Source organism: Vigna unguiculata, chromosome 5 (assembly GCF_037176805.1).
Source record: "Vigna unguiculata cultivar grain cowpea cultivar isolate G323 ecotype 2 chromosome 5, ASM3717680v1, whole genome shotgun sequence".
Lineage (NCBI taxonomy): Eukaryota > Viridiplantae > Streptophyta > Magnoliopsida > Fabales > Fabaceae > Vigna > Vigna unguiculata.
Genome location: NC_140796.1, coordinates 47,151,452 through 47,172,920, shown reverse-complemented (window position 1 = coordinate 47,172,920; position 21,469 = coordinate 47,151,452). Strand labels below are relative to the sequence as shown.

General features: G+C 32.6%; 1 protein-coding gene across 2 annotated transcripts in view; it reads left to right on the top strand.

Annotated features, from left to right (window-relative positions):
* The first annotated feature begins 1,558 nt into the window (after window positions 1-1,558).
* The window catches only part of LOC114183652 (basic leucine zipper 34-like), a 71,641-nt gene continuing 51,730 nt past the window's right edge, over window positions 1,559-21,469 (top strand). Inside the window, exons 1-5 of one of the 2 annotated variants that reach the window (XM_028070741.2) lie at window positions 1,559-1,770; window positions 1,864-2,571; window positions 3,167-3,257; window positions 3,572-3,698; window positions 4,500-5,252. In XM_028070741.2, the coding sequence (XP_027926542.2) occupies window positions 1,955-2,571; window positions 3,167-3,257; window positions 3,572-3,698; window positions 4,500-4,654 (990 nt within the window). In that variant the 5' untranslated portion in view covers window positions 1,559-1,770; window positions 1,864-1,954 and the 3' untranslated portion in view covers window positions 4,655-5,252. The other variant, XM_085672932.1, reaches the window with a different exon arrangement.

Genomic DNA, 21,469 nt, shown 5'->3' with positions numbered 1-21,469 from the left:
TGTTATTATAATTATTGATATCTGATTAATATTTATTGTTTTATATATATGTCTTAGTATTATTATTTATTTAATAATTATTATTAAATCATTTCATATTTTTATTATTAATAGTATTATTTAGTAATCATAATCTAACGTATTACATTAACAATGGATACATTTATAGTACATATCAATTTTTAATATATGCCAACAAAATCTTAGTAATATCTATATAATTGTGTCATACTATATATTATAGACTTTAATTTAATTAACAAAACATACTAACATAAGGTAATTTAATACCAAACCTGTTACGATGCAATAAATTTGTTAGTGTACATCTTTGTTATCTTTATCATTTAGCTTGAATTGCAATGCTATGAAGTGGTTAAGGGCATAAATGCATGTGTGAAGCCTATTATTATAAGTTGTAGGTATATAGTATTAATTTGTAGGGTGGGGTATGAACAAGAACAAAATAATAGTATAGGATTGGGATAATGATTAAAGTAGTAGGAGGGGAAGGCAAGGCCTAATAAAGAAGTGTATAGATTGTATTAATTATATAAAGTTCATCCATATTAAGATGGTCCTAATCATGTTTGAGCTTTGTGAAATACTTTGTAATTAATTAAAAACTAGATTAATTAATTCCGATGGGAGAAGGTACCTAGAAAGAAATAGACACCGAGAGATAAGAGGCATATACCCTACATGTGGGAATGGTTTGGGGACAAAGCAAAGAAAGCATATATAGTGCGTGCAAAGAATTCACATGGGAGCATAACATAACATGATCCTTCTCTCTCTCTCTCCAAACAATTTTTCTTATCTTAATTACTGTGCTATCTCTACCTTTTAACGAAATGATTAATGAGACACGTTGCACCCCATGCATAACCACTACACCATTATACAATAATCCCATGCACATGGCCTTTCTTTCTTCTTCTATCAGATAAAGATATCACAATGTCTTACCTTTTGTCTTAGACAATATCTTTTCAAATTTATCACCATTCAAACAATCAAATCCTATATCTCTTCTCATTTTCCATTTTAACCTGCACAAAACTCTAATTTCAGATAATTTTTTTTCTCTTTTCAAAATGCACCTAAATATGGTCAACTATGTTTTTGACCATTGTTGGACTCTTTCTTTTTCCATTCCTTAATATTTACGATGTTGCTAATTGCAGTGTCATCACGATGATGGAATGGTTAAAATTAGTGTGCTGGAATGTTCTAAAGCCCAAATTTGAAAGAAAGAAACTATATTATTATAAGAACATCATCCTCCACCATTGTATTTCTTAAACACATGCAATCAGAAGTTTGATATTGATGAAGTGAAAGAAATAAAAATTTGGTTGTGAAAGATAAAGAAAAATAAGGGCATCCACTAAAAAGACGGACACAAGGGCACGTGGTGGCTGATTCCCACTACTTATTAATCCAGTGGCGACTTTCCAGTAACACCGTTGAAACCCAACCCCTCTTCCCAGCTGTTCATAGCTGTCCAATCCCTTCCCATCCCCATGTGACCCCACTGCACAAACACATAGATACAGATACCCCAGAGATTTTTTTCCGATTTTTAAACCCCAGAACAAAATACAACTATTCAAAATTATACCTTTTTTTTTTCTTTTTCTTTTTTCTCAAAAGGAGAAGATATTAAGAAAGTTCATGATTGTGTTGTTTTTTGTTCGTGTGCCTTTCTCACCTCTAACAACATTCCCCTGTGCTTGCTGGGAACATGCATATATATTTATAAAAGGGGTGTGTTAAAGCTTCTCATTTCTTTCATCTCTTCTCTCTCTGCATGCCATATGCAATATTACAGATACAATAATGTGCGTATTTTTCACACAGGGACATGTACAACTGCAACAACATTAACATCCGAGGTTAATCTGCACTAACACTTTCTGATTCGGTGTCTCTGTGTGTGTGTGTGTTTCAAATGGCGCAATTACCTCCAAAGATCCCAAACCTCTCACCAAGTTGGCCGGACTTCTCTTCTCAGCACCAGAAGATGCCATTGCCACCTCTTAACAACGACACCACCACCGCCAACACAGGCCATTATCAGCATCATCAAAATCAAAACCCTTCTTGGGTGGACGAGTTCCTCGACTTCTCCTCCGCCCGGCGCGGCGCTCACAGGCGGTCGGTGAGCGACTCCATCACCTACTTGGACGCGCCAATGAGGTGTGGCGAGAACAACAACCACAACAATAATAACGGCAATGGGAATGAGTTTGACAGGTTCGATGATGAACAATTCATGTCCATGTTCACCGATGAAGTAGTGCTCTCTGGGGTCCCCTTGCCACCACCAACTACCTTGTCCTCTTCCAACCCTTCTAGCCCTTCCGATCAGAACTTCTTCCACGATGAGAAAGAGAGCTGCCGGAAGGAGAGGAAGGTGCAGAAGGAGGAAGAGGAGCACCGCCACCAATTCAAAAATGAAGCAGATGAGGTTGAAAGCCAGTGCATGCAGGAAATTGCGCAGCCTCCAAATGACACCAACACTTCTTCTTCCAATGAGAAAATTACTGACCCCAAGAGAGTCAAAAGGTACGTCTACTACTGATTTTAAGCATTCATATTTTTTTCTTGCTCCAGTTTCAAACCATTACATAGAATTTCAGTGTTTTTCTTAGAGAAATTTAGTGAACTTCATGTTACCAGAATCATTCTCAGAGTAATTAGTCCTTCACCACCCAGATAGGAATCAAAGAATCAAACTTGTTATCATCTCTCGTATTATTTTCCTCCTTTAGATGTATTGTACAACCAATCATATCAATTATTTATTTCTTTTTTATTATTTTCTTCTGGAGTATATATCTAAAGAGATGTCAACCAGTTTTTTCTTGAAAGAAGATGATGAATGTCTATTCTAATTTTGAGGTGGATGGGTGAAGGAAGAAGAAAAAAAAAATATATGATGAAAAAATAAAAGAAAGAGATAGGAGAAACGTAAAAGAAAAAGTGGATAAATGAGACTTACACTTGAGAATTGATTCTCAAAACTAAGCGGTGTTTTTTTTTTTTCTATTGGCTTCTGCAAATTGTTTCATTCTTTTTCGGAAACTGAAACTGAAAATGAACCATGAATAAGAATTTTTGTATTTTTTGAGTTCTGTCTCTAATTGTCGTCTTGCATCAGAATCTTGGCTAATAGACAATCTGCACAAAGATCGCGAGTGAGGAAGCTGCAATACATATCAGAGCTTGAGAGAAGTGCAACTTCATTACAGGTTTGGGTCGTAACGTGACGTGACTACAATAAATCTTTGCTTTGTGCTGATAAAAAAAAATCTTTGTTTTTTTCCTTAGTAGCCACAATAAATAATTATTTTTTCAAGTTAATTTTTATATGCCATAATAATATATAACATATTTTTTCTTCAATATTTAAAATTCACTTTTTTCTTAATTGTTTTCATAACCTACCACTTATTTTATTTCATATTTTTCTATTGTTATGAATAGTATTTCTGAATACATGTGGTTGAAATAGCATTCTTGAAGATAAAATATTGACCTTTTCCCAATCCGTTGACAAATGAAGGCTGAAGTTTCAGTGCTGTCTCCAAGGGTTGCATTTTTGGATCACCAACGTTTGCTTCTAAATGTGGACAATAGTGCTCTCAAGCAAAGAATCGCAGCCCTTGCTCAAGACAAGATCTTTAAAGATGGTAATTTTCTTTAATTAAAAGATCATTTAATTTTAAGTCTAATTTTTATTAATTTTGTAAAATGGATGACATAATTAATAACCCTGTTAAGATGAGGTTGATGGAGTCATTAATTAGCACTTTATGGCATTTAGAATCCATGCTATTTGTCTGATCCAATGTACCCTCCATTTACTTTTTCCATGTAAGTGAAATAAAAATTCCTCATACTTTGGAAAAGTGTATTTGTCCACAAAGAAGCTCATTTTGCCAACTGAACCTAACCTCATGTGCTCTTATTTTCTCTCTCTCTTTTCTCTGAAAAGTTTGGTAATCACTAAACTGTATTTAATACCAAGAGAGAGAAACAAAGAAAAATGTAAAACAGTGTGGTTTAAATAGAAAGATATAAAGAGAAACACTACCTCTATATATCATCATCACTAGTAAACTGCAGTTCTGGTTTCTGAAAATATATGTCATCAATTTGGTTCGAGAAAGATACACATAAATAGGGATATTTAGTTTCTAAAAGATGGAAATCAATATCAACTTATCGTATAACTTTGTGTTGGTTGATTTGTTATGTTCTAAAACCACAAATAGGAAAAAAAGAACATTTGTTTTCAGAATGTAACTGTGAGAGAGAAGTAATTATTTTAATGTAGTTGCCAGAAAAAGACCAATTATGAAAGTGCAGAGTTATATTGATTTTAGCGAAAACTTTTTGTGTGCACGCGTATTTAAGTCTGTGTGTGATCATGTGTGAGGTCTGGAAGTAGTTAAAATTGTTTATGATTGAAAGTAATGATACAAATGCAGCTCATCAAGAGGCACTCAAGAGGGAGATAGAGAGACTGAGGCAAGTTTATGAGCAACAGAGGCTGAAGAAGATGGAAAATGCAGCAGAGTCACCTCCATTGCCATTGCCATTGCCATTACCAACAGAAAAGGAAATACAAGTTCTGAACGTTTGAAGAAGATGGTAACTGTGTAGTTAATGAGATGAGAGTGGATGAGAGATGCATGGGAGAAAGGAAAGGTTAAAAAATTTTGTTGTTGTGGTTGTAACGTGCATTGAGTTGAATGGTGAGAATTTTTATTAGTGAGTTGATGAAGTGGAGTGAGTGGTGGTAGGGTTGTGGTGTGAAACAGCGCAGGCACGTGATGTGTTTACTTTAAAAGAAGGGGACCACTGAAAGCTTGCATGATTAGAATGCAGGGGAACCACATGTGCAGCAGTGGCATCAAAACAAAGGGTCCAAGAAACAGTTGTGTCTGTCTGCTTTAACTTGATAGATAGGAGTGTGGTATATCTTCACATTCTTTCACTTCTTTATTTCTTCTCTATCATTCTTTTCTATTTTGCTTCATGTTTTTCAATGCATGTTGGAAAACAAACACCACTGCCCATGGATGCATCAAATTAATGAAGGTGTATCTGTGAAAAAGTCAAGTCTTTCGATGGTTTTTTCTGGTTTGGCTCTGTACTTTCTATATTTTGTAATCATTTTTATTATTTCACATAATTAATTTCAGAAACCCAAAATGTAAATAAATAGTCATTTCACACAATTTGCCCTGTATATATAATAATAGTGTAGTTTTTTCTGTTTTCACTGTTTCACAACTTTGTGTTATGAAATTGAATGACGTTCAATTGCATTGGAGAAAGTGCATGTATGATATCTCAATCTCACAATGTTTTTTATCCGTTTCCTATTCTCTTGTTTCTTACCTCTTTTTCTATATTTGCAAAGATATACCTTTTCTCCTTTTTCTTTTGTACTTTCTTTGTTTTATTACTGTGATGTGTGGACTCTAACGAGAAAATAAAGGGAAAGTCTTAATTTGCAATGGGTGAGTGATTAACTCAAAATCTTAATATAAGAGATTTATCGGTATTCTTTATTTATATACTACTCAATGTACTTGTGTAAAACCCCTGTGCATATCAAATCCATGAATAGCTAAAGTGTACTTGATGTTATTTTGCTCAAATATTAAAAATCGTACCATACATTTTGATAGAGAAAGAATCCAAAGTTGCTCTTGCTAATATATCTTGCAAAGGATATTGAAAATAAATATTCTACGTCTCTCACCAACACATTTGATATCATTTACCGGTCTTGAATGATTGATTAAGAAGAATTTTTATATAAATATGATCTTAAATATGATCTAAGTTTAAATTATAAGAGATTGATATTATTTTTAATCTAAAAGTCTAAGATAATAAATTTACTCATAAAAAGTATTTTAATCCGTGAGTCTTTTTTATTTACCACATGTTTGAATTAGATCGGATAGAATAAATTTAATTTAAGTATTGATGAAATAAGACCAATTTACATAACTCTTAGTTAAACAAATTTAAATTGAATTGAATGTGAGTTAATCTACAACCTACCAACAACAATTCTTTACTATTTTTTTTACCATTATTTTACAAGTTCTTTTATTATAATCATTCACTACATTTAATTGTGTAAGTCGATAATTTGATCTTTTTAAATACTATAATAATAATGTTCAATATTATTTTAATAGTTTGAATATTTAATTTATTTATTGTCAAGTCATGTACGTTACTATAATTTTCAACAACTATATAATAATGTTTGATAAAATAGATGAATACTTCGATTATACTGCTATAAAATAATGGGTCAACTCAATATGTTTTTATTCGTTTGACTCATTAATCCACTAACCCGTGGTAAATCGAAAAGTGGATCTGATTGAACTAGTTCATTTTTAATTTAAACTAGTGTAAGTTATGTGTGAGTTGAATTGACTCATTTTGTCAAAAAGAGACCTAACTGAGTAAGAAATTGGAAGAAATTAGATTTGTAGAATAAATTTGTATGATGTCACATTAATGGAGGCTATTTTAAGCTAATCCAACAAGAGGAATCTAGTTGAAGCAGGATATTTTTTCCAGGAATAGGAAAGCAATAAGATGCATATAGGGGGGAGTTGATGCAGAGTCCAAATGCAAAATGTACAAAGTGTCTTCCCTAGAAGTAGATTGAATGCATATTTATAAGGAATTGACATGGACTATTTTCTTTTTGGCTTGTATGTTATGACATTTGTAATGGCATGAGTGTGACCTTTTGGCTGTCATGAAATTACAAATGGTCCACTCAGTGAATTCAAGTCCATGTGCCATAACTTTTAAAATTAAACCAATTAGGTGTCTGTGAACATGCTTAACCACTGTTGGTGTTTGATCTCTACATCTCATCATTTACTATTCTACCATCTACTTTACTGTTCTACCAAAGGATCCTACTCAAGTGCCACAACCACAAGACAAACCCATATGCATGCCTCAAACTTCATCAAACAACTACAACATCACCCTCTACTTCTAGTATTCATTATTACATCTACCATATCTATATTTTTCTTTTCTAATCTCTCTCTCTCTCTCTCTCTCTCTACCATTTCAGTGTTCAAATATAAATTTGTTTCCAGCAGTAGAAAGATTGAGTGATCAATTTCACTCGCTCAACCTCAACCCCCAACTGTTAGTCTTGTCCTGAAAGTTTTAAAACCATCCACACTTGCAGTTTTTATGAATAGTAGTAGTTTTACTAGTATATGGGGGTGGTGGCCAACTAAAGGGTGGTCCTTGTTTGTGAGTTTGACTGTTTTCTGATCAATTTATAGCGTGCTGAATCGAAAACATTTATATCCAATAAAAAGGATTGAAGCCATACCAGAAACTTAATGTCACTTCAAACTCAATACTTGAAATGAGTTTATAAATCTTATTCTTGATACTTGAAAATTTTGCAATGTGTTGAGACTCACACTTAATGAAGAAATTATGAAAAAAGTATGATCGAAAAATTCACATTAGATGGATATGAATGGGTGAGTAATATGTAAGGAAAAGAATCTATAAACTTATTGATTTAAAGTTGAGTTAGAATTAATGTCAAAGTCTTTGTAAGATGTGGAAACTCATATTTGAAGAGAATTTTGAAAAAAAATAAGTATATAGATTTTTCTTATAAATGGATTAGTTCATAGATCGAGATTCATTAGGTCCACAACTCCCAAATTATAGTATTCAAAACCATTTTACAATTCTGATTTTGTAATTGAGAAAAATGATTTAGAAATCGTTATCATACATTTTTAGAACACATTTACCATACCCTATTATTAAGTTTATAAAGTAAGTTTAAGGTTTAGTGTTTGAATTTTTTTCATGTATTATAATTTTTTTATTCTATTCAATACGAAACTTTTAAATATTTATATTATCCTAACAGAAAGAATCGATTATAGTGACCTGTGTCTTGTAGTGATTAAGTAACTGTTTTATATTCACCCGTGTCTTAAACTAGAGATGATTTTGAAAAGAATATTTGTGAGAAAGTTTTTTATCTTTGACTCAGTCATTTTGTCATACACTTAGTAATCAATATCAATGAGCAAGATCCATGTTGAATTGCTTAGAGAGTCTTAGGCACTGTACAGTTTTCGTCTGATACAGAAAATGGGCCTCAACTGTGTTCTTTTCTCGTTGAAGCTATCAGAAAAGCAAAATAGACTCTTTTTTTACATGTTCTGAAGTCCACGATTTTGAAGAATGGTGGTTGTATTCCCAGATAGCGAAATTCCGTGTTTCTTTAACTGTAGTAAGAAAATGACACAAATAATATGTTGTATTACATGCTTAAGATTTCATGGTGAAAAAGTTAGATATACAGCATTTGCTTTTTCTTTATGTAGCTACCATGCAGCTACAGCAAAAACATGAGCATGTGTTAATTTAACATGATCCCAAAATCATCCACTCGTTTGGCATAGTCTAATTCTATGTACATTGACGAAAACGCGATCCAAGTACTGTAATTTTATTTCTTTAATTGCTAAAATTATTCAAACAGTAGAAAATCTGTTATTTATACAATTTCTTTCCACATTTCCGTTGAACGCTATTTTCCATTCTATATCAAGAGAAGAAGAAGAAGAAACACACACGTTTCAACATAATACATTTTTAAATTATAAATTATTTGATGTTTTTCAACTTTTTTTTTTAATTCTAATGAAATTTAATAGAAGAAAATCATTGTGAACTTCAAGTTTAGTAACAAATTTTAAATAGATTGTTAAATAATATAATACTTCATAAATATTGCACTGGTATAAGTTTTTTTTCTCTCTCATGTAGAAGGAGTTATTTTTGTTGTAAATTTTTTAGTAATACTGAAGGTATAAATTCTCACTTTGGCTATATCACACTCTTTTAAAAGGTTTATATATCAAAACATTCTTTAAAATTTCAAAATTGATGACTAGAGATGGCAAATGAACCCGTACCCGTGGGTATTGTCCGAACGCGTCCCCGTTTTGACGAAAAATCTCCGTATTGACTGGGTATGGGTATGAGTATGGGGAATCTCCTACTTTTTAAATTGGGTATGGGGATGGTTATGAGTATGTACATATCCCCGCCATAATACTCGTCCCCGCCTATATATATATATATATATATATATATATATATATATATATATATATATATATATATATATATATATATATATATATATATATATATATATATATATATATTCAATTTTTTATTTCTTCTAATTATTTGGTTTGTCATGAAACTCATTCGCATCTCCAATATATTTTTCATCTTATCATAATATTTATGTAATTATGTTAAAATGATGTATGTCAATTAAATTTTATTTATGTCTCGTATTTGAATATTTCTATTATTTTTTAATATTTTTATTTATTGTATATTCTCCTTTCACATGAGTATGTTTAATACTCTCAATTTAAGTGTTAAGTGTTTAACAGAATAAATATTTCATTTACTAGGTAATATAAAAAAAAAAACTCTTTACTTATTTTTATTAATTTTTGTTTTATTCGAAGAACTCTTTTGTTTCGCTAAAACAATTATTTTTCAACCATTGAGTATATATGTTGATATTTGAAAAGTGTTCTTAGATGTCTAAGGTATTTTTCATCTTATCATACCCTTAATTATAAATTCTTTTTCCTTTGTGTAATTTCTTTCAATAGTTTCTCAAATTGTTTTTAAGACATACATTTGTTAATTTTTTAATATTTTTATTTGTTGTTTATTTTCATCATGTAGAATATTATTTCAGTATATTTTATCTAATTATTTTTTATTTTCTAACTCATTATATCAATCATACTGTAATTTTTCACTATAATTGTATAAATAACTTTTATTTACTACAATATCAAAATTTAATGTAATTGTCATGAATATTTTTTTATCACCATCCAACATATATTGGAGTTCAAAAGATACAATAATCATGTTAAATTTATTTTATTATGTTTATTATTTATTATTTGTGTTATTTTGATTAAGTGATGTATTATCATTTTTATTAGTGTATAAAAAAATAGATTCATTAGAATTTAAAAAAATTGAAGTAAACAAACATTTAAAATATATTTTAATTTCAATATTTGTTTTCCTTTAAATTTTTAATTTTTTTTTTTAAATTTTATCAACTAGGTTTCATTAATGTTTGCAGTTTGCAAATTTAATAAATGTTTTAGTTCTCATAAAATTTTATTTGGTATTCCAATCTAAAATATAAACAATTATAATTTATTTCAAAGTATTTGATATCGAAGAAACAATCATCCTCCTCCTAATATTGAATATTTGATAATATTATGTTTCTTTTACCGTAATTTTTTATTATTTTATAAAAATTAATTAAAATTTATATTGAAGTAGTAAGGAAACGGGTACGGGTACGATATCATACCCATTACCCGGTGGGAATGGGATGAGATAAAACTTTGATACCCGGGCCTCGTTGTCATCCTTATTGGAGACAAAGGAGATGAATTTCAACGGAGAAGAATGACATATGCAAATTTTGTAGAATTAAAATAAAATATTTTAGATTTTTTTTTCACCTATCTTTCCATTATTTTAATCTTGAATCTCTTTTATGGAGGAGCGGAAAAAGCAGTGGGCTCTCGAAATCGTTCTTTCATTTCTCACCAAATAAATGAAATGAAACAATCCAAATAAGCTCCAATCCGAATTTGGTACTTGAACAAACAAAACTTAATTTTGTGTTTGAGTAAAGAATGTTATCATTTTTAAAATATTAAATTTGAATTAATCTCATTCTAAACCATTTTTTATAAATATGTTAATTAAATAATATAATTTAAATTTATGAGTTTTATTTTTTTATTTAGATAAAATATTTTCATTAGATTTAAATACATTAATTATTTAAATATTAAATAACTTTTAATAATTCAATATATCAATATTGATGAAAATTATTTCTTAGTTTATCTTGATTAATGTTATTTTTCAATGAAGTTAGTAAAAAATTGTTAATTACCACTGACAAAGTTTTTTTTTTCGGTTAGTATCGATTGATATTGCTTTTAGTTGATGTCAATCATAATTAATTATGTAGATTATCAACTAGAGTTATTTTTATAACATGTTTAGGCTTTTTTTTTATTATTAATCTTTTGATCGATGTCTGTCGAAGGATTCCCCCACTAAAACTCAATCTTAGTGTTAACCGAAAATTTTCTCAAAAAGAATTCAAGAACTCGACTATGATAGACATTAATTAAGAAAAAGCCTAACAAACTATTAAAAAAATAACATTGATATAGTTGATAAAAAATGTTGAAGAAATTGACCAAAGAATTATGATAGACATTAATAATAAAAAAATCTAGTTGCATGTGTAACAGCCTCGAAACCATTACAATACTATTAATTACCACATGATAAATAAGCATGTATGTGAGCATACACACAAATATACACTTATGCACATACATACAAATACTTGTGTGTGTTTCACATTATCCTTTAAAGTCTTCATAAAGCAAATTACCACAAGATAAATAAAAATGCAGGTTCGAACACACACAAATATACACATGTGCACATACATACATAAATACAAACATATATTTGTATGTGTATTTCACATTGTCCTTTAAAATCTTCATAAAATAATTTTTCTTAGAGAAATTACAATTTATAAATAGCTCCAGAAAAAAATTAAATAAATACAAAAAAAAAATAATGTTTTTCCCTTTTGTTAGGTATTTCTACTAAGATTTTTCTCCTAAAATATCCTCTAGAAAAAAAAAAAAACATAGGTACCCAAATAGGATAACATGCATGCATATATCTAAGTCATATAAATATATTTTCACAATTCATTCCTATCTCATCCATACAATTTTATGAATATATAATCAATTCATTCATTCAAGATATATCAGAATCAAATGTTTGACTTTCATCCAATTAGTTACGTTACATCTCATATCATCAACATTGACATCAATATTATATGCATTGAAAAATATTGTCGGCAACTATGTTGAATTAGATGAGTATGCATCTGTCATACTACATTTTCTAAGTTTCACCGCAAAAAAGTTATATACATGATAAGAACACATCCACTCATGTGATAGGGTGAATCTATATGACCTATCAAACATAATTCTTTTTCACACCATAAACTAGGTCATAGAACCTCATTTTAACTAGGCTTGTCAAAATGAGTCAGCCTGGTCCATTTTGGCCCGACCCGTTATTTGCCCCTCAATTGGCAAGCTAGCAGATTGAACAGTTTCACCCGTCCCGCCAATGGGCAGGCTATTAGACTGGGGGATTGGCCCGCCACCTCCCTCTTTTTTTTTTCTTTCATGCGGTTCCAGTTCTAGCAAGGAATTCAATATATTTTCACAATTCATTCATATCTCATCCATACAATTTTATGAATATATAATCAATTCATTCATTCAAGATATATTAGAATCAAATGTTTGACTTTCATCCAACTAGTTACATCTCATATCATCAACATTGACATCAATATTATATGCATTGAAAAATATTGTCGACAACTATGTTGAATTAGATGAGTATGCATCTGTCATACTACATTTTCTAAGTTTCACCACAAAAAAGTTATATACATGATAAGAACACATCCACTCATGTGATAGGGTTGATGGGGAAAACAACAACAAATAATATACCAGAGAATGCAGCGGATATAATTTTCCCTAACTTGCAAGAATCTATGAGGAGCAATAATCAAAGAGCAACAATAATAAATCACCAAAAGCACAAATAAAGGCACCAAGATTTTTAACGTGGAAAACCCCTCAAATCAAGGGTAAAAACCACGAGTCGTCCAGACCAAAGAAATAGTTCCACTATGATCAACAAGAGTACAAAAGAGTCTCAATCAATAGCACAAATTAGTGCCAACACCCAACCAAATAACAAAGCAACAAAGCTTTCAAATAGAGAAGAACAAGAGGGGAAAACCTCTACAAATTACTGCTGCAGTGCGAAATTAATATCTCCCAACTCAGACCTCGTATCAAAGATCCGACCGGTCAGAATGAAGAGCAATGAGTTCCGAACCTACTGTAAAAATTTCAGCCCGATCCAACGGTGAACGAATCCGCAGCGCCAAATTTACTGCGACAGCTCTATGAAAAACGTGAACAGAATTTTCCCTCTCCCTCTCCCTCTATGTGTTAGGGCTTTCAGTGTGTTCTGACTCTATTGTTCTGCCTCTCTCTTTTTTATAGTCTCCTCTCCACTAGGTTAAGTGAGACATGGGCTTCTCAAATTTTGGGCATTTTCTCCACATAGGAAGGGAGCCCAATACCCAACAAATCTCCCCCTCACAACTATGTGGAGATAACCGCCAAACCAGCGATCTCACAACAAACTTCAAACTTTCCTCTTGGCAATGCTTTAGTCATCATATCAGCACCATTATCATCTGTATGAACCTTTTCTAACTCCAACAACTTAGCATCCAAAGCATCACGTATCCAATGATACCTCACATCAATATGTTTGGATCTAGAATGAAAAGTTGGATTCTTACCAAGATGGATAGCACTTTGGCTATCAACGAACAATGAATAGTTATCTTGCCTAAAACCAAGCTCCTGCAAGAATTTCTTCAACCATAATAACTCCTTGCATGCTTCAGTAATAGCAATGAACTTTGCCTCTGTAGTAGACAACGCTACACACCTCTGTAGTCTTGATTGCCAAGCCACAGCTCCCCCTGCAAACTTTATCAAATAGCCCGAAGTGGACTTTCTGGAATCAATATCTCCAGCCATATCTGAGTCTGAGTAACCCATCAAAGTAGGTTTATCACCTCCAAAACAAAGCTTCATATCAACATTACCATGAAGATACCTCAAAATCCATTTCACAACATTCCAATGCTCTCTACCTAGGTTTGACAAAAATCGACTAACTGTACCAACAGCATGTGCAATATCTGGTCTTGTACACACCATCGCATACATCAAACTGCCCACTGCAGATGCATAAGGAACTCTACTCATATTGGTCTTCTCAACTTCATTTGAAGGACTCTGTTTAACACTCAATTTAAAATGAGTAGCAAGAGGAGTACTCACAACTGTAGCATTTTCCATCTGGAATCTCTACAACACCTTCCTAATGTATTGCTCTTGTGATAGATAAATCTTCTTTTCTCTCCTATCACGTGAGATATGTATGCCAAGAATCCTTTTAGCAGCTCCCAAGTCTTTCATGGCAAAAGACTCGCCAAGTGTCTTCTTTAACCTGTCAATTTTGGAAATATCTTTTCCAACAATAAGCATGTCATCAACATATAATAACAGGATAATAAAGTCATCATTAGAAAAACTTTTAACAAAGACACAATGATCAGAAGTAGTCTTCTTGTAACCCTGCTCACACATAAAAGACTCAAACTTCTTATACCACTGCCTTGGAGCCTGCTTCAAACCATATAGACTCTTCCTTAGCCTACACACATAATCTTCCTTGCCTTCAACAAGAAAACCATCAGGTTGCTTCATGTATATCTCTTCCTCCAAATTACCATGAAGGAAAGCTGTTTTCACATCCATCTGCTCAACCTCCAAATCAAGAGTAGCAGCTAAACTTAGCACAGTTCTGATGGATGACATTTTCACCACAGGTGAGAAAATCTCATTGAAATCAACACCCTTTTTCTGTCTGAAACCTTTCACCACTAATTTGGCCTTGTACCTTGGAAGCGTAGAATTTGAATCTTGTTTCACTCTGAAAATCCACCTAGTTTCCAATGTCCTTTTGCCCTTAGGCAATTTCACCAAGTCGTAAGTGTGATTATCATGCAAAGATTTCATCTCATCTTGCATTGCATCCAGCCACTGTTTCTTCTCTTCACTATCCAAAGCCTCTTCAAAACACTCAGGTTCTCCACTGTCAGTCAAGGTTATGTACTCATCACAGGAATACCTTGTAGAAGGTTGTTTCTGTCTATTTGACCTCCTGAGTTGAACTTGAGGTGATTCAGATATATCACCAAGATCGTCATCATCATCATGTTCCTCTTGAGCATCATCAATTGGAACCTCTACTCCACTTCCAAACTGTTGATCATCAACATCACCATGTTGCTCATTGTCTTGGGCTTCCGTTTCAACATTCTCCAAATTGTGAGCGGGCAACCTCATCGGATTACCATCAGTGAGATTACTATCTTTCTCGGGTGTGGTCTTCTCCACCTTATCAATGTCTTCAATGGTCTGGTCTTCCATGAATTGTACATCACGGCTTCTAACAAGCTTCTTCTCAACAGGATCATAAAACCTGTAGCCAAATTCATCCTCACCATAGCCAATAAAGATACATTGCCTTGTCTTTTTATCTAACTTGGATCTTTCATCCTTAGGAACATGAACAAATGCCCTGCAACCAAAGACACGCAAATGATCATAGTTAACATTCTTACCAAACCAAATTTTGTCTGGCACCTCAGTATTCAAAGCAACTGCGGGACTGAGATTAATAACATGCACAGCTGCATGCAATGCCTCTCCCCAAAAGTGCTTAGGCAACTTTGCTTCCGAAAGCATACATGTAACCCTTTCAACCAAGGTCTTGTTCATCCTCTCCGCTAGACCATTCAACTGAGGAGTTTTAGGAGGAGTCTTATCGTGTCTAATACCATGCTGCCTGCAATAAACATCAAAAGGTCCACGGTACTCACCACCATTATCACTACGGATGCATTTCAGCTTCTTGCCTGATTGCCTCTCAACCATAGCATGAAATTCCTTGAACTTTTCAAGTACTTGACCTTTCCGCTGAAGAGCATAGACCCATAGCTTCCTGGAACAATCATCAATAAAAGTAACAAAGTAAAGTGCACCACTAAATGACTTTACCTTTAATGGGCCACAAACGTCAGAATGCACCAATTCAAGCAATTCTGACTTCCTTGAGGGTGGATGCTTCTTAAAAGATACTCTGGTTTGTTTACCAGCCATGCAATGAGAACATTTCTCCAATTCTGCATTTCTCAATCCCATAAGCACATCCTTTTTAGCTAAGCAGTTAAGCCCTTTCTCACTTATATGACCAAGCCTCTGGTGCCACAAAGATGCCTCCATATACATAGCATTCACACTGTCTTTAGCAACCAAAGTTTTAGTCCAGTACAATTTAGATTGTTTCTCCCCTCTGGCCATAACCAAGTTACCTTTAGTGAGCTTCCATTTACTAGAACCAAAGTGATTGTCATAACCACAATCATCAAGCAACTGCACAGAGATTAAATTAAAACGGACATTCGGAGCATGTTTGACTCCTTTAAGCAACAACTGCACTCCCATGTTGGTTTGCAGGCAAACATCACCAACACCAATCACTTTAGACTCACCATCATTACCCATCTTCAACACTCCAAAATCACCAGAAGTGTAAGATGTGAAGAACTCCTTCCTAGGTGTAACATGCAGTGTAGCACCACTATCAATAATCTACATGCTCTCATCAGATACAAGATTAACGGACTCAAAGTCACGAAGAAGAACACGATCATCATCATCATGATCATTCTCTCTCTGTTTGCCCTTCTTGTCTTTGTTCTCCTTTTTCCACTTAAAACAGTATTTTTGAATGTGTCCAGTTTTATGACAAAAATGACACTCTAAATTCTTGTATCTTGACTTGGACTTGCTCCTACTCTTCTCTCTACCACCTTTATGTTCCTTTTTTCTGACTTCTCTCCCTAGCTTCTGTAACAAGCATCTCAGACTGAGATGAAGAACCATGTGCCTTCCTTCTCATCTCTTCATTAAGAGCACCGCTCTTTGCCATCTGAAAAGAAACAACACCATTCGAGGCAGAGTTCGTAATTGAAACCCGAAATACCTCCAAAGACTCTGATAGAGTATTAAGCAACCATAATCCCATAACTTCGTCATCAAACTTTATGCTCATTCCTGACAATTGATCTAGGAGCCCTTGAAACTCATTTAAGTGATCAGAAATAGAAGAATTCTCCTTGTACCTCAAATTCATCAAGCAATTTAACAAATACAATTTATTATTGCCCGACTTAGAAGCATACAAAGACTCAATCTTCTCCCACAAAGCTCTAGCATGTGTCTCATTAGCAATATGATTATAAACATTATCTTCAACATATTGCCGAATAAAACCACATACCTGTTGGTGCTCAAAGTCCCATTCTTCTTCAGACATAGAATCTGGCTTCTGTGTAGTAAAGACCGGAAGATGCAATTTCTTGACAAATAATAAATCTTTCATCTTGCCCTTCCACAAATGATAATTTGTACCATTCAAAGCAACCATCTTTGCATTTGCCTCCATCATTCAAGCAAGTAAATATAGTCCAATCAAGAGCTCTGATGCCACTCTGATGGGGAAAACAACAACAAACAATATACCAGAGAATGCAGCGGATATAATTTCCCCTAACTTGCAAGAATCTATGAGGAGCAATAATCAAAGAGCAACAATAATAAATCACCAAAAGCACAAATAAAGGCACCAAGATTTTTAACGTGGAAAACCCCTCAAATCAAGGGTAAAAACCACGAGTCGTCCAGACCAAAGAAATAGTTCCACTATGATCAATAAGAGTACAAAAGATTCTCAATCAATAGCACAAATTAGTGCCAACACCCAACCAAATAACAAAGCAACAAAGCTTTCAAATAGAGAAGAACAAGAGGGGAAAACCTCTACAAATCACTGCTGCAGTGCGAAACTAATATCTCACAACTCAGACCTCGTATCAAAGATCCGACCGGTCAGAATGAAGATCAATGAGTTCCGAACCTGCTGTAAAAATTTCAGCCCGATCCAACGGTGAACGAATCCGCAGCGCCGAATTTACTGTGACAGCTCTATGAAAAACGTGAACAGAATTTTCCCTCTACCTCTCCCTCTATGTGTTAGGGCTTTCAGTGTGTTCTGACTCTATTGTTCTGCCTCTCTCTTTTTTATAGCCTCCTCTCCACTAGGTTAAGTGAGATATGGGCTTCTCAAATTTTGGGCCTTTTCTCCACATGATAAGAACACATCCACTCATGTGATAGGGTGAATCTATATGACCTATCAAACATAATTCTTTTTCACATCATAAACTAGGTCATAGAACCTCATTTTAACTAGGCTTGTCAAAATGAGTCAGCCTGGTCCATTTTGGCCCGACCCGTTATTTGCCCCTCAATTGGCAAGCTAGCAGATTGAACAGTTTCACCCGTCCCGCCAATGGGCAGGCTATTAGACTAGGGGATTGGCCCGCCACCTCCCTCTTTTTTTTTTCTTTCATGCGGTTCCAGTTCTAGCAAGGAATTCAATGAAAACAATCACAACCCACCCATCCACGAAAACATCACAACACATAATCCCCAATTCCCTAATTCAAAAAATCATCACAATATTGCAAGTAACCTCAATTGTCCCGTGGCAGAGGCCAAGTTGGTCAGGTCACAGTCGAATCATGGCACTTGGACTTGTGTTACACTCTTAAGTAAAAAGAGTTGTGCCCTGACTAATGGCTATAGCTTTTGGCCTAGTGGTATGCACTCGATCCTAACAATGGGATCAAAGCCAAGGTCATGGGTTTGATTGCTTGTGGGCAATTGTTTTTTTTAAGGGAAAAAAAAATTGTGTCATCATAAATGGAAAAAATAATTTTTTGGTTTTAACATTTCTTCTATGGACGCCACGTTGCTACAAAAAAAAAATTCATGTCATCATAAATGGAAAAAATATATTTGACAACTGTGGGATTTGAACCCACGCCCTTTCAGACCAAAGCCTAAATCTGGCGCCTTAGACCACTCAACCAAACTATCACATGTGATACCTTAAATCGAAAATAATGTTTTGTAGTGCATTCCAGTCACTAGTGAATGCAATCCGGTACAATTTTGTAGTATTTGTAATCATTTCAAATTTAATTTTAGTAAGTTCACATATACGTCTTTTAAAGTAAATGGTGCAATTTCAATCTTTTATTACTAAGTGTCGCAACCGAGATCGCGGCGGGACGGCGAAAATGATTTAAAAAGGTACAGAGGAGTCGCCACCATAGTTTGTTATGGAAAACTATAGAAGAACCTTAAAAAAGAATGGTCTTCGAAACCAAATTTGGATTCGGGTGTCAGTTATGTGTGGGGAAGGTATTAGCACCCCACAACGCCCGTCTTAAGACGGTTAGAATTCGATGTTTAAAATATTTTTTATTCCCAAAAAATCAAACAAAATAAAAACACCTACAAAAATATTAAATATTAAAACAAAATTATTTTTTTATATTTTTGGCCCGACGAGGATTGTACCTCGCTCCTACGTATTTCCATTTGGAAAATCAGGTATAACGTAGTTCTTTGTAAAAAAATTTGTTGTTAGATATTACTATTTTATTTTATTTTTATTTTCTAGATTTGTATGTATATGTATATTTTATTAATATCAAGAGAACCTGAGATTCTACGTGATAAAGATTTAGTTATCAAGCAAATCCGAGATTTAACATGATATTCAAAATGATTTTATAATTTTTATTTTTTATTATAACTAATTTTAAAAAAAAAGAATTAAAAGCCTACGCAAGGGTGTTTTGATTATCAAGCAAGTTCGAGACTTGACATGATATTCAATACTTATATAAAAGAAATAATATAATTTTTTATTTATTTATTTATTATTATTATTTTTAGAGAATTAAAGCCTACAAAAAAAAACATTTTTAATTACCAAGATAAAAATAGAGGGAAAAAGAAAGGCTGAGCACATCGATGACAAACCCAAAATCATCTAACATGAGAACCCCGAACACATTTGATCATACAACAATTCAAACGATCATATATTTGATGTTATAATGTTATAAGAGAATCATGAATAACAGACTAGGAGCAAGAGAAAATTTACCTTAAGGTGACCCCCTTGTGTGTGTGCTATGTAATAAAAAGTAGAGGGGGTTTTCGAATTTTTTCTCTGTCTTGCATTAGAGAAATTTTGTACTTATATAAGCCTTTGGGGTATCTTCTTGAGATCCTAGTATTTAATTATAATAAAATATATGGGGTATTGTCTGTAATTACTAGAATCATATTCTGTCACATAAAGATCGTGATCAAATCATAACATATTATTCATATAACCAAGAATATTTTCTTCTAAAGATTAAAATCGTACCATTCTCTAAAAGCATTATATCGGAAATATTTGTTTCTAATTAAAATAATATCTTCTCAGTCTGACAACGCAAAGAGACACATAAGTGTAAATGCACGATATTTATTCAACTTATTATAAAAAAGATATTGCTCTTAATATTATACGCTCCTCTGAAAATAGAAATTATGAAACGTCCTTTTTTGACATTTCATGTGAAGAATGTAAATAGCAAACAGTGGAGTAAAAATATGTAAAACATTTGGGCTCATGAAAAGACTGTGATAATTAACAATAAATTAGATTCTCCTTCTCTTGTTTTTTTTTCCTTTTTTATTCTTTTTTCCCATGGTAGAATTAAAGTTTAAAAACCTACCATCAATAAAAAAATATTTTTTATTTTATTTTATTATTTATTATTATTATTATATTATATATTATTTTTATTATTATTTTTTTTAACCAAAGAAATACATTTATTCGGACGAAATTGGGTGTTGACACTAAGATAGAAGAGTTTATAAAAAAATTACAAATTTGAGAAACCCATATCAAAGTTAGTATGTGAAAAAAAAAATTATCAGTTGAAGAAAAGATTACTTAATTAGAATGATGTTGTGATAATAGAACACAACTTTGTACCTTCTAATGATATAATTTCTTCTCAAAAATTTTAAAATCCTTAAAATTTACCGTGTGAAGTAACAATTGAGTGTAAACTTTGATAAGGATCCAATGATGATGTAATCTTCATCTTCAACTTGGAGGCTTGAGAAATTTCCTAATAAAAATGAAATGTATGAATAATCACTTAATAATAAATAGTCACTCAAATAAAGAAATAGTCACACATAAATAGTCATTTAAAGTAGTTTTTGTAATCATATAGAAAACATAAAACAGAGGGACACAACAAGAACTAACAAACCAACAAAAGAAATAGTCATTTAAAGTAGTTTATGTAATCACATAAAAAACATAAAATAGAGGGACACAACAAGAACTAACGAACCAACAAGAGAAATAGTCATTTAAAGTAGTTTCTATAATCACATAGAAAACATAAAAAAGGGACACAACAAGAACTAATGAAATAGCAGGAACCAAACTTTTTGATTACCATATTATCATGGGAACTAGCAAGAACCACCGTTCCAAGAACAAACAAATTTACTATTAGAAAATATCTCAAGAATCATCATCACATATTCAAAACTAAAAAAACTTTAAATATTCT